This window comes from Oenanthe melanoleuca, chromosome 1A, assembly GCF_029582105.1.
Source record: "Oenanthe melanoleuca isolate GR-GAL-2019-014 chromosome 1A, OMel1.0, whole genome shotgun sequence".
NCBI lineage: Eukaryota > Metazoa > Chordata > Aves > Passeriformes > Muscicapidae > Oenanthe > Oenanthe melanoleuca.
In genome coordinates, this window is record NC_079334.1 from 23,994,626 (window position 1) to 24,009,316 (window position 14,691).

At 44.4% G+C, this 14,691-nt stretch overlaps 1 protein-coding gene across 4 annotated transcripts in view; it reads right to left on the bottom strand.

Moving 5' to 3' along the window:
* TCF20 (transcription factor 20) overlaps nucleotides 1-14,691 on the bottom strand; it is a 128,253-nt gene that overhangs the window by 31,802 nt on the left and 81,760 nt on the right. For all 4 annotated transcript variants that reach the window (XM_056509353.1, XM_056509343.1, XM_056509328.1 and 1 more), the window contains one exon: nucleotides 8,513-14,137. In XM_056509353.1, coding sequence (XP_056365328.1) covers nucleotides 8,513-14,101 — 5,589 coding nt within the window. In that variant the 5' untranslated portion in view covers nucleotides 14,102-14,137. The remainder of the gene's footprint in view (nucleotides 1-8,512; nucleotides 14,138-14,691) is intronic.

Genomic DNA, 14,691 nt, shown 5'->3' on the forward strand with positions numbered 1-14,691 from the left:
CACTCCCTCTCAGATGCAGCAAATGTGGTTCAGAGGGTAAGCAGAGTCAGATGGCTGATCTGCCATAAAGATCCCTTACCCCAAGCTACTCTTCTGATGGATTAGCTGGCTAAAAGTCAACCCACTGTGCAAATGTGCAGGTGGTAGATCTAGCACAAGTGAAACAGTGGAAGCTTGCAAAGAGGATAAAGTAGGATCACTCCTCAGCAACTCCCTCCTGGTCTGGCTTAGGGATAAGAGAGCCCACCTGTGCCAAATGAGACACTCAGAATGAACTGACAGCTTTATACTTGTTTGGTACTACAGTACTCAGGTTTCTAGGGCTAGAAACTGTTTTGTTTTGCCAAAGGTAGCTAACCTTCCACAATTTTCCCAGTTCATACCAATTCCCTGGCTTAGCCACTTGATTGGCTATGCAGCCAGGAACCTTTTATAAGCAATTACTTACAGAGCGTGGGAGCTTTTTTGTTAGGCTTTGATTTCCCAAATTTGAGAATATAAATAGCTTAAATCCTAGTGATCCCTCCAGGCACCTTTCATTACACAATTTACAGCTAGGGTCCAGAATAGTAGAGGTAAACAAAAGAAAATGATTTTATGAAAGCATCAGAGTAAATAAAGTATTATAGAAAGGGAATTTCCTCCAAATAAGATACTGTGGAAGGTCAACTACCACAACTTACCTGTGCAAAACCAGGAGCTGTTCTCTGTGAAATATGGGTAACATGCAAACTTACCTCTAACACTACAATTAACAAAGACACTCAACATGAGGCACAAGGCTGCCACTGCCCAATACTGATGAAAAATTCAAATATCTACTATCAAGCTAAAGAGAAAGAGACTTCAGGCATTTAGGTTCTAAACTCTCATCACTATAGTCTATTAGACCTTCAAAATAGGCTTGTTAACAGTCTTAAAGCAGGTAGATTTACCCACTTTGGGTAAACAGCAGGCTTTGAAAGAGAATCCATGGAGAGCTGGACAGACAAAATTTCACACTGGTGAGAGAAAAACACAGAATCTTCTTCTGCTATACTGTAGATTATGGGCAGGTTTCACTCTTCACCATTTGTTACTCTAAAGTTCACCTGACTACAAGCCAAGATGATCTTTTCAATAATGAGCAACAAAGGAAACAGGTTCCAAGGACTTCTTTCCATGTATAAGGATTAAAAGATTTCTCAAGCTGGGAGAGATGCAGAGACTGATGAGAAAAGCATTATATTTTTTGACTTTTTAAAAGAGATCTTTAAAAGGGGGATAAACAAGCTTTCCTTTCACAGAACACTCTCAGCAGGAATACAAGCTACATTTCCTTCATCAAGGTCAATTCTGATAAGAGCAGGGGTAGAAGAAGAAGAACAATAAAAACAAACAAAAACCCCATCCCACTCAGAAGTAATATATGTGCTAGGCAAGAGCCTCTGTCTTGGGAAAAAAAAAAACATGTCTTATAAAAAAGCCCTGTAAGAAACAGCATACCATCTCCTAGTGAACAGCTTTTTAGAAAACAATAGCTTGAACTATCTTGGATTCAACTTAACACAAAGAATGTTCTCTGCATTGTTCTTCTCTTCATTTACAGCTTCATATATTTAATACTGAGAATAAAGACCATCAATACTTCTGAACATTAAAACTGCTGACAACTACCAAAGTGACTCCATAATTCTTCCAGTTTCAAAGGTAACCAATACCTCATCTTCCATGGAAATGAACTCATTAATAGAAAAATGGTGAAAAAATAGACAAGACAGGAAACTTTCTGGCCAGTATTTGAAAGAAAACATTTTATAAGCAACAGGATCACCTAGCACTAAGGAGATGGCATTTTTCCAGTTTAAGACTTCATCAGCATTGAAACAAAAGAAGTCTAATTTTAAGAAGGCCACTTAGCACTGTTAGTATGCACCAACAGTTTATGAGAGAGACATACTCCTTGGCAGCTAGGTTCATCTCTTGGGGTATCTAATCTGAGTCTCAAAATAAGGAGAAGAACTAAGTCATTCTGCATCTGAGGCAGCCTAATTATTGGATCACATTCTCAGAACCAAAAAGAATAGCAGAGTGACCAGAGTAAAAGGAACACCTTTTTGCCTTCAAGAAAGGCAGATTCTAGCACTTTGGAAAACATCTGGATTGCTGCTTAGCAGATAACACATACCATTTTCAGCCCAGAGTGAAAACAGGCTTTAAAGAAAGCTCAAAGCTCAGGAGAGTCACTTCACAGTTTGATAAACCTTTTTAAGATAACACCTTCTCAGGAATTCTTCTAGAGCATCTGGTACAATTTGAACTTTGAGCACCTTCCCATACATAAAAATCTTTTCTTGAGATTGACTATGGGGCAGTTGTCAAAAAAACTGCAATAAGACAGACATTTATTCATATAAGAAACAATTTAGCAAGATAAATTATATTCTGATTCTGGAAAGCATGTGAGAAACAGGTGTTCAGGGGAAAAAAAAATCTATAATGAGCTTTCATGTGATGAAAAATAGGTGAGCTTGTGTGAAAAGAAGAAACACAGGACGGGTTACTTATATCACAACCTCTACATCAATGGCCTTTGACTAGAGGTTTAATTTTCCTATTTCTATACTAAAGTGTTGCACAAACAACAGCAACTGAGGCAGATGTCTAAAGGAAATATTTCAACTCACTTAATAGCATGGATTCAGTTTAAATTGGTGCATATTTACCCTGCTGGTACCACAGTTTATGTAATTTTTAGTTATGGGAGTATTTAATTTGCACAGAATGAGTTACATACATGAATTATTCACTTCCAGGATCATGACACTTCATATACCATATGCTAATGTCCTTCCTTACCCATAGACACTCCTATGTGCCTGTGCACACATCTCCCTACTTGCTCCTGGTAGGAAGCAGCTATTTGATTTGCACATATGCTTTTCCATGACAGCAACACTAACTAGCGGCATGTCAGTGGAAAAAGGAGAAAACGCACTTGCAAAGCACAGAGGAGGTAAAGAGAAAGCATATGCAACAAGCATAGGAAATCAGCTGTGTGAGCCAGAAGGCTTTCCTCAGGCAGCAGGGCAGCAGAGTTGAGCTCAACAGAGCCTTTCCACTGCCTGGAGATGGCTTCTGGCAGGCACACCTCTGAATACCCCATGGCCATCTTAGTGCTGCACATAACCCTCTGTGAGCTGGAGGGATGAGGATACACTGCTTCCAGAGGAGAACCCACCACAACAGCTTGCTACAATAGGAAAAGAAAAATGCTAGAAGAAAATCTTTTCCATTATTTGTCACAGGGATGATAAATGGATTACTCTTACGGATGTTACACAGAAGAGCCCAGCATCGTGTTAGGATACTGTGTTTGTATGAGACACAATACAGAGCTTTAAACTCTTGATTTGGGAGGGGGACAGTATTAGGCTTGTCCCTGGTAAGCTGTGGGATGAGATGCAAACGTTAGGAGGGACAGAGTGCTAGTGAAGGCACACTGCCCTTGCTGTGAAATGTGCTAGCCACACTGGGGCACACTTGGAGTCTTTACAGAGGTGAGCCAGAGACTTGTGAGGTAACAGAAGCCGACAGGGATACAAGCAGGGAAATAACTCAAAGGAATTAGGGGATGTTCTGTGGGAAACAGAAAGGTGGAAACTTCCATAGATACTGAAGGGTTTGATTTGCAGCCTTGGAAGAAGATTGAATTGATGTAAAAATAAAAGTACACAGACAATAAGCAGAAAAATTATAGGCTTATGTTTCTATAGCTGTAAATAATAATATGCCTTAGGTAAGAAAGAAACTGTATTAGATGAGATGTAAAGAGTTTTATAGTGTATTAGTATAATAGTATAGGGTGAACTAAGAGTGTGCTATAATAGAAGCATATGTGTATACATGTAACAGTAATCCATTGGACAAAAGCAATGCAGCAGAATTAAGCAAAGCTGATAGGTTAGAAAAACAAAACATACTTCGCAGCAACTTTCTATTGGATCAAAATGTTATATATTGCCTTGTAACAAAGAAACTCATGGCCACTTTGGCTGTGGCAGACTTCTTGCTTCTCTATATCTTAGGACCTCCAGGCTGATGTATTCTGAAACATTAAATCATCCTTAGCACCATAGCAGTCCCATCGCTTCATTTAAAGTGAGGATAATAGTGTTCCTCTAGGAAGGTGATGCAGCCAACAGCCTGGCCAAGGTGCCTTTATACCAATGCACGGGCAACAACCAGGAGTTGGAATCCACCATGCTGATGGAAAGTTATGATCCTGTTGCCATTATTGGCAATTATTGGAGGGGTTGCCCTCTACATCAAGAGGTACCTGGAGTGTGAAGAGCTGTCCCTGAAGAACAGCCATGAGCAGGTTCCAAGACTGGGTAAAAATCAGACACTGAGACATCAAAAGGAACCTTGTGGCTGGGGTCTGCTACAGCTGCCTGACCAAGGAGAGCCTATTGACAAAGCCTTCTTGCCCCAGTTCAGGAGGCATCGTGCTCACACACTCCAGTCATGTTGGAAGGATTTCAGCCACCTTCATGTGCACTGGGGAAGTACTAAGGCAAACTGCAGGCAATCCAGGAGACTCCTGCAATGCATGGAGGAGAGCTTCTTGACAGCCTGACCAGAGGGAACCGATAGTGGATCTGGTGACTGCCCGTGTAAGTGAACTAATTTGGGATGTCAAGATGGGAGGCAACCTGGGTTGGAACAATCGTACATTGGTGGATTTTGCAGTCCTGAGGGATGTGGATCAGGTAAGGAGCAAAGTTAGGCCCCTGAACTTCAGGAAAGCAAACTTCCAGCTCTTCAAGGAGATAGTCAATAGGGTACCCTGGGAGACTGCCCTCAGAGACACAGGAGCAGAACTGAGCTAGCAGATTTTTACAGAACAGAGTTCAAGAGCTAGCAATTCCCAGGAGCAAGAAACTGAGCAAGGAAGGCAAAAGACTGGATGGCTGAGTAGGGAACTCCTGGTCAAACTAAAGGGAAGGAAACGAAGATCAGAGTCCCAATGGGCATCAGTGAGCAGTGATGTCCCCCAGGGCTATGTACTGGGACCAGTGTTAACATCTTCATTAACGACACCGACAAAGGGATCAAGTGCACCCTCACCAAGCTTGCAGATAACACCAAGCTGAGTGGTGCTCTTCACTCACCTGAAGGATGGGATGCCAGCCAGAGAGATCTGAACAGACTCTAAAGTGGGCACATGGAAATCTCATGAGGCTTAACAAGACCAAGTACAGGGTGCTGCACCTGGTTGGGGCAACCCCTATATCAACACAAGCTGAGGGTTGAAGGGATCAAAACCAGTCCTGCTGAGAAGGATTTGAGAGTGCAGGTGGACAAGAGGCTGGACATGATCCAGCAATGTGCACTGAGCCCAGAATATCAGTTGTGTCCTGGGCTGCATCCAAAGCAGCGTGACCAGCAGGGTGAGGGAGGGGATTTTCCCCCTCTGCTCTGGTGAGACCCCACCTGCAGTGCTGCATCCAGCTCTGCACAAAAAGGATAAAGGCCTGTTGGAGCAAGTCCAGAGGAGGCCACCAAAATGATTAAAGGGATGGAGCACCTCTCCTTACAAGGAAAGGCTGACAAATTGGGATTGTTCACTCTGGAAAAAAGAAAGCTTCAGAGTGATTTAATTGTGGCCTTCTGGTACCTGAAGTGAACCTACAAGAGAGAGGCTATTTACAAGAACATGCAGTGACAGGATAAGGGTGAATGGTTTCAAACTGAGACTAGGTTTAGCTTAGTAAAGAATTTCTTCCTGATCCCTGTGAGGGCAGTGAGGCACTGGAACAAGTTATCCAGAGCAGTTGTGGACAGCCCATCCCTTGAAGTGTTCAAGGCCAGATTGGACAGAGTTTTAAGCAGCCTGGTCTGGTGGGAGGTATCCCTACCCACATAAAGGGTTTGATCTTTAAAGGTCACCTCCAATTCAAGTTATTCTATGATTCTATAACAAAATCAAATGTACACAAGAGAACGGTCCCTGATTCTGAAAGTTCAGTCTTATAAGAAGATTTAAAACGGACCTAGACAGAACAGTGGAGAGAACTGAAAGACTATATATTACTGATCATATACAAAAAGTAAGCAGTATTTCTTGCAACCTTAAACAGGAGGATTAGGAAGAAATAATTTTAAAATCAAATGAGATCATGAATCTGAGTGACTTGAAAACCAGAATGAAATGACAGACAATGGATTAAGGATGACATAGATTAAAAGCCATGTTTTAAAGTGAGATTTTGAAAACTCACTATGAATTAAAGAACAAATTTTAAATTTGAAGAATATGAATCTGGAGAAAAAAGGAAGCTCTACAAGACTCTGGAAGAAAGTGATTGAGTTACCAAAAGCTACTCAAAAGCATGGTATTCCAGGATAAACGGAAGAAAAGCAAAAGCAAACTTCAATGAGCTCCACAGAAAAAGTATGAAGTAATGAACAACAGCCTCTGAAGAATATAATGGAAAGCAAGGAGGGAATCAAAAGACACAGGCAGAAAACAAAGGTGGAGCAACACCTCAAAAGCAGCACATCTGATAGTGACAATGTAGTAAACAGAAAAATGGAAAATTAGGCACTGGATCTGAACCTTAACTGAGAAAAGATCACTTTAAACATTGAATACAATAGCAGTAGAGTGCAACTGAAGCCACAGTAGAGGACAAGAGCCCCAGACAATGCACTCAACTTTGAGATGGAAAAAGGAAAAGGAAATTAAGAGATAGTTGCAAAGGCAAGAGAGGCCACAAGCATACTGTACACCTTAAAAAAAAGAAAAAGTAACACTTATTTCTACTGGCATTATGAGAGAAAAGACACAGGAGTTGAGCAACTGATAGAGGGAAAGAGGTAAAGAACACAAAGTTCAAGAGATATAAGGAGATATTTTTCTAAGGGCAGATGAAATGGTTAAGAATAGGCAAATAATGTTTTACTTGTAAGGAGGAGATGGTTGTAAGTGGAAGAAAGTGATAAAGAATAAGCCAAAGAATATTCAATCAGAAAATCATAAAGATTGCATGCAGAGAAAGAACTAGATGCCAAATGATGTGCAAAACCCATATAAAAATGTAGATAAAGGGCTGCTACTATTTAACAAGTTCGATTAGAGCCTCTCAACACAACTTGTTTAAGCACAGCTTGGCTTATATGTCCTTTGCACAGGGACACCAAAAGGATCACTGAAGGATAACTCAAGTGATTCATGAGCTTCTAAAGAGGGCATTTGCTATCGGGAAAACCAGAATCCTAAGTGAAAGACATACCCTACACACAGTAAAAAGGGAAAATCAGGCTGGAGAGATCACAAATTCAAAATACTGGTGAACTACCAGACAAATGAAAGCATGGCCACATTGTGAGTAGATTCCAAACAGTGGTGGAGAACCTGAAAGAAACCTTGCAATTATAAGAGATAAGAAATTCATCAGTTGCATCAGAACAAGCACACAGGCATGGCTCGATGAAAACCAAATGAAATTAACTGACTATGTTTAATGAGAGGCTAGAAACAAGAATGCAAGCCAAATCAAGTTAGGGCAAAGAAGCATGTAATTACTGTCAAAGAACAGTTGAGTGAAAATTTAGAACAAGCCAGGAATCAAACTTGAAGAAATAAGCACACTGTATGTAAAAATATAGAGGAAAGAAGATAAAAACTGGATCCCAACACTGTTCAGAAAAGGAAGAACCTGAAGGCAACAGGAAAAAGTAGTTCTATGCCTCTTCCATGGTCTGACCCAGGACAAAGAACAATACAAAAAAAAAAAAAAAAAAAAGGGATTCAGGATACTGATGATAGCAAAGCAAGGCACATAACTGTGGTTTTAAAGCAACAGCTTCTGCCTCAAGAAATCAAAAACAGTGAGTGTGTCCATCCACAACCAGGTAGTTGTGAATGAAGATTTCCTTTGTCCCTGCTTTAATTTTACCTATTTCTTCTCACTCATTGAATACTTGCACTCTGGAGAAAGTAAGTTATCAGCATCATTTTTGAATGCTGCATTCATCAATACTAAACCCACACATTTTTCACTCAGTGCTTACAGATCTTTGTGCAATTCTTATCTATCCACCTTATTTTGTAAGGACTGCTAATTCTCCTACAGTTGTGTAATAGGTATTACAGTGCACTGGAAGGAGCCCCTGCTGAAAGCAGAGTCAACTTTGAAGACAGATCCACCCTGAGGTGTAAAACTGCTTAGGGCTTTTCCCAGAACCAAATTTTGCATCTCCAAAATGAGGGATTTCCACAGCTTTTCTGTCATTTCCCTTCCCTCAATCCAATGTCTGACTAACCTCACCGAAATTTTTTGCCTAATTGAACTGGAATTTTCTTTGCTGCAATTTGTGTCTGCTACCACTTGTCCTTTCACTAGAAAAAAAATATCAAACATGGCTGTTTAAGACATGAGAGAAGAACAAGGAAAAATAGTATTCCAAATGACATATGTTTGCTAATGAAAGAAAATAATTTTGTATAGCAAGGTTAGGTACTCACCATCTCTCTTGCAATCTCCACAGCTTCCTGCAGCCCATAGAGCCTGCCACAGACCAGGTAGATCCCATTGGCCCAGAGAATACAACCCTCATGGACCCAAAATTCATTGCTGTCAAGAGGTAGTTCAGGAATTTGTAACTCCAGCTCAGTGCCACCTTCTGAAGTGGGCATAGATGGTTTTGAGTCCAAAGGAGTCTTTTCACCACCACTGCCACCATCAGTGGTTGCTTTTTTACAAGAAGCTCCCCTTGAAAGTGACCGAGAGGCTCCGCTACAGTCCTCAGAGCGGTGCCGCCTCTTAAAGCGGGGATGAGCAGCCAGGCTTCTTTGCTCCTTCTGTTGTTGCTGTTCCTCCTCCTCTTCAGTATCTGTCTTGGAACCATTAGAAGCACTTTTGTGCCGTACCTTGACCTTGCTCTGCATTTCTGTGGCCCTCTTTGGAGGTGGATTCTTGGGCAAGGTAGCTGCATAATCCTGGGGGTAGAAAGGACCAAAGAGGTCACCCATGTTACGATAGCTGGCCCATTTGCCACACAGGCAGCAAACCAGATGCCCCAAGACAGAAGACTCCGTTACTACAGGGCCTTGCAGCATGAAAGTTGAGGTGGGCAGCACTTTGCTCTCCGCATTGCTAGGAGGGGGTGTTGAAGACCTCTGTCCTTTCCGACCCCTCACCAATTTGTTCTGCTCCTCTTCCTCCGCATTTATGATTGTGCACACAGCGCCTAATTCACACTTGTTTACCACATGAATATAAGGGAAAAAGGACTTATTCTTGGAGTCAGTTTTATCTACAGACTGGGTAGCATATTTAAGCTTGATCTCTGGTTCTTGAGGCTCCACGATTGGAGCAGCCCTTCTAGGCTTCCGCTTCCGTGGCTGTGCTGCAGGTTTTCGCCTCTCCCTCCTCTGCCTCTTGGGCTTTGGCTCACCAGCACCCACCCCTTCTGCAGGCTGTGATGGTGCTGGGGGGGGAGGTGGGGGCACAGGCAGCTGCTGCTGTTGCTGCTGCTGCTTCTTCTGCTTGTTCACACTCCCAATTGGCCTCCCTTTTTTCTTTCCAGAGGGGAAATATCCCTTTGGAGGGAAACCATCTGGCTTGGGTGAAATGTTTGTCACATCTCCATCTTTTTCCTCAGACTTTGGATTTGGTTCAGAAATGAACGCACTGGAAGGGGAAATTGTTTTTGAGTCGGAAAAGGTCAGAGTTCCAGCTCCACTTACAGAGCCATCAGACCTTCCCTGACCACCTGACTTCTGAGAAGGTGGTGGTGCTGCACTGGATCCTGCTCCTTCTTTGCCGATACTGGCGGTTTCAGGGACCTCTTTTTTGTTTTTATCATCCTCGCTGCTTTGCCACTCTTCTGAAGATCTTGGAACAGTTTTTTCACCAGTTGTATCTTGGCTTGCTGGCCCCACTTGATCTGACATCTCTCCTTTTCTCTTCTCAGCCTCTGGTCCATGTCCAGCCACATTTCCTCCTTCAGGTCCACTCTTGAGAGACAGGATGTCATCAAGAGTGACAGTATCTGGACCAGTTTCAGCACTGTTGGTAGAAACACTTCTCCTAATATTGGGAGATGTAATTTTTTGAACGATAGCTTCCAGTTTTAATCCTCGCCCCTTTCTTGGGGGCAATATTTTGGTCTTTGCCGGGCTTGTGAGGGAAACAGCAGGACAATTCCTATTATCAGGACTTGGCAGGTCCTTGAAGGAATCTCCCTTTGCAACCAACTTGCCAGTGTCTTGGCTTTGAGATGAATGGGCATAGGAGTTGTATGTTTTATCAGCTCCTTCTTTTGCTGAAGTCATCAGTCGCCCTTTATCTTCACTGCCACTGCTCTTCATATCATGTGGCTGTCTTTTGGTAGGGATAGGAGAGATGAAAGAACGGACCCTCCTCCTCATGATTAATGGGTTTTGAGGAGACTGGTCTTCCTGGCCAGGGAGCCTAAGCATAGCATTACTAGGCTTGGGCAAATCTGTAGATTCCTCTCGTCGATGCCCATCGCTTTCTTGAGGGCAGAATCTTTTTTGGTTGGCTGCTCCAAGAGGGCCACTGCTTTTGGCAGGAGAAGTTTGCCGAGAGAGGTCCCAGCCAGATTCATGATGCTGCAACTTCTGGTTGCTGTGTTTCAGTTCGGTGCATTTGCTCTGAGTACTGTCACTCCCCATGACACAGCGCCCAGCTTCCTGACTTCCAGTATCATGGTAAGAGCTACCTTGAAGGTACATCATTCCATCCTTGTCATTTTTTAAGGGACTCCTTACTCTTTCCAGAAACTGCTGTTGTCTTGGGCTCTTCCTTGCTCCTTCCTGCCTGTGCTGAGCTGCAGCAATCACACCCTGAGCAGCGCTGCTTGCCCAATCTTTGTACTCTTCTTGCTGTTGCTGGTATATCTGTCTCTTGTAATGATACTGGGAATTCAGACTCTGGCTGGGGTCACCAAAAGCATGAGGCCTAGCATTTGTGTGATATGCTGAAGCCAGAGATGGGCCTTCCGAATTCTGAGGGTAGACAGAATGCAAGGAACCCCTGCTAACTCTTTCAGATAGTGTCATGTGTGGGTTCATGTGATGCAGATCTGCCCCTGGGCCTCTGCTTCTGCCTGGTGACATTTTAAGCTTATCAGCAAGATCCTGATATTGAGAGGGTGATTTACCCCTTCCAGTTCTGCCAGGTCCCCGTCTCATCTGTGTTGATCTGCTGTCCTGCTGGGGCATGTAGTCTGGAGCAGCATCGGAGACTGCAGCTCCAGGGCTGGCATTGCCTCGAAAAGATTCATGCTTGATGCCAGCGGGATGACAATGGTCTCCTGTTTTTTTATTATTGAGACTAGCTGAGCTCTTTGCCTGTTCAAAATCTTCCTCCTTTATTTGCCCACTGTGAGCTTTCATCTTCGTTTCCATGGATACTAAACCACCAGGGAGTATTACTGACTGGCTCAAGCCAGGGGCAAGACGTTCACTCCTTCCGCTTCTGGCCTCGGGACCCATGTGCCCCATGGGGTGAGGGCCAGGATCTCTTACAAGCTGCCTTAATGGAGATATGTCACAGATCACTGATCTCCTCTCTGAGAGTGCTCCTGCCTCATGGGCAGCAGACTGAGCCTCCACATCGAACTTTCTAGCAATAGGGTAATCAGCTAAATTTATCTGCTTCATGTCTGGAGCTGCACTGCTAGACTTCCTATCCCAGGGACCCCAGTGAGGGCCTTCCAGGAGGGACCCCATGCTTTTGTTTAAGAGGCCTCTATTGGTCAATTCATTGGTTTGACTAATTAAAACATTGGGCCTCATGGCTCCCTCCAAACTCCCAGCCATCCCAGAATGCTCCTGAGCATTCCTAGAATACCTTCTGTCTGGATGATGGTGATACCCCTGTAAAACCTCTTGTAGGAGGCTAGGAAACTTCTCATTACGGCCTTTGCGCTCACCATGCCCTGGAAAATCCCCCTTTTCTTGACCAGATGGATACTGTGGAAAGCCACCAATATTTCTTTGTATACCAGGTGCTATATTATCCTTGTAGCTGTATCTTAAACTACCAGGAGACTTGGAAGATTCTGTTCTTGCAGGAAAATTTGGCCCAACGACTGCATGACCTGACTGACTGTTCCCCTCCCCATTATGGTTAGTGTTATCACCACTTTTGCTCCCTTTACCTCCTCCTTGAGTTTCTTGCTGTGTCCCTGCATGCCCAGCTTCTTTTGCTCCACTAGTGCTAGCTGGTGCCTGAGGGGCTGTGGAAGCATCATCTTGTGCAGGTTTATCTTGTCCACCTGACTTTTCTACTCTTCCTGCCATCGCTTCCCGGGAGACAATCACCCCAACTGCCTTTTCATTCACTTTTGGAGCATTTTCCACAGCCACCACAGCTTCCTTCCCATCAGGGGAGGTCACATCTTCCCTAGCTGCAGGACTGCTGCTGAGTTTTGATGGCTCATTCTGAGAACCTTGTGCTGGTGAGGAGTTGGGTCTCTCTAAATTACCACCTTTGTAAGTGGTGTCTGAGCTGGTGCTCTGGCCACTCAGCTGTCTCACCCTTTCCCCATGATCCTCTGAACTACTGGAACAGCCACCATCCAGGGACTCTGCCATGGGAGACTTGAGTTGCTCCTCTGGCTGAGAGGAGCCTTCTGAGTTGGTGCAGCTGTCAGCCTTCTTGGAAGAGGATGATCTTTTGGAACTTTTTTTCTGAGGTGCCAAGGCATCCGAGAGCAACATGTGCTGGACTGTGTTGGGCAGATTGGCAACCTGAGAACTTAGAGCACTCAGGCTGCTCAGTCCTGGATCTGTGAGCCTTTTTTCCTGCAGTCCTTCCAGTCCAAACCCCTTGAATCCACTCGCATGAGCATTGGGGCTTGGCATCATAGATGGTGTAGGACTAAGCTGAGGCATCATCTGCAGGATTCGGTTTCTAGAACCCATGGACATGTTGCCTTGCCCACACTGGAGATTTTCTCCACCTGGCATGAGTGGAGAAGGCGTAGAGCTGCAGCTTGGAGACTGAACCACAGATGCAGCAGGAGATGGATTAGAGATTGGACTGAAGTTTTGGTGGAACTGCATCGGTGACCTTACAGGAACTTCAGTCTGGCTGTACTGTCCCACTTGACTTTGAAGAGAGAGTTTGGTGGCAGCATTTGAATACTGCATTACGTGCTGAGGTGGGTGCTGCTGTTGCTGCTGCCCCTGCTGCCCACTTTGGGGCAGCTTAGACTGCTCAAAGTTTTTCATCGATTGAGTCTGAAAGCTGTAGTTCGACTGGGTGCCATAGGCCTGTGCATTGGAGCCCACAGCATGGCCTTCGTACTGCGACCCAGAATTCACATTGTAGCTTCCGTCATAATTCTGTCCTGACTGGCCAAAACGCTGTGGGGAAGGGAAAGAGGAGGAGGAGGATGACGAAGGTGGCTGATAGTGTTGGCTGAACTGACCCACTCGTAACTGGTAGCCTGAAGCAGAGGAAGGCAGTGTGGATGGACGCTGCATTGGCTGCAAGTGTGAGGTGCTAGAAGCAGACTGGCTGGAAGCCTGGGGTAAAGGCTGATGAGATTGATAGATCTGCTGTCTCAGCTGCTGCACCTGCTGCTGCTGGCTAGAAGCCTGCTGCTGATACTGGGCACTCCCTGGAGAAAAAGGACCAGTATAATCCTGTTGATAGTGGGATACACCCCCAAGGGTCGAGTGCTGTGTTTGGAACTGGCCCACATGTCCCTCACTCCCATACTGACTCCCAAAGCTACTCCCTTGAGGGGGCCCATAGCTCTGTACTGGTCCAGAAGGCCTGCGCTGAGGCGGCTGCTGCCCTCCTGACACTGGATCTTTGTTGGCAGCCATATAGTAAAACTCTCCTGCTTCTTTTCTGAAACCTTGGTAGCTCTGATGGCCAGAGCTCTCACCAGGCATTGCTGTAGAGGCTCCTGCTGCTCCACGACGTCCACTGCCAGCACCTCCTCCAAAGCTCTGGAACATCTGGGCCTGCTGGCGGGGGCTGAACTCTTCCAGTCGGGATGAAGTGTGCACTTCCTGCGGGTAGCTCTGCTGGTTTCCGTGATAACTACTTTGCTCCCGAAAGGACTGCATGCTGTTCAGCAGCAGAGCGGTAGCTCGAAAGCCCTCCTAAACATGGGGAAAAAAAAAGAAGGAAAAAAAAGGTATAATATGTTTCCCGGTTACACCAGTACCCCACTCAATTTCCCTCTTTTAACAGCAATGAAAATTTAGTATTTCTCTTCCACTTCCTGGTACAAATGTTTAACCCCTCTTCCTGCAACCTGCCAACATTCTAGGTAATGTGGGCCCATAGCCTACTACCAGTTGGCCAGTAGTAGTTGTGCATTTCCAGCATTATTACTCCCCCATTATCATTTACTTACTGGCTGTGTTTATGTGCCCTTGAAGAGAGAAACTTCCAACAGTATTTGCAAAGCAAAGGAGAGCAATCCTCACCATTCAGCTATTCCCTATGGCTAATACTGGTAGTAATCCAAATATTTTGCTACCATGTTTAAAGATGCGACAAGAACCCTCCAACGCTTTCAAATCACACTTGGATTTACCACAGGAATGATATCCAAGTTCCATATTTCACACCAGAAAAGATCTCTATAGGCAAACACTCCAGATACAATTGACCAAAGCTCAAACCAAGATAACCCAATGAAAGAATCTAT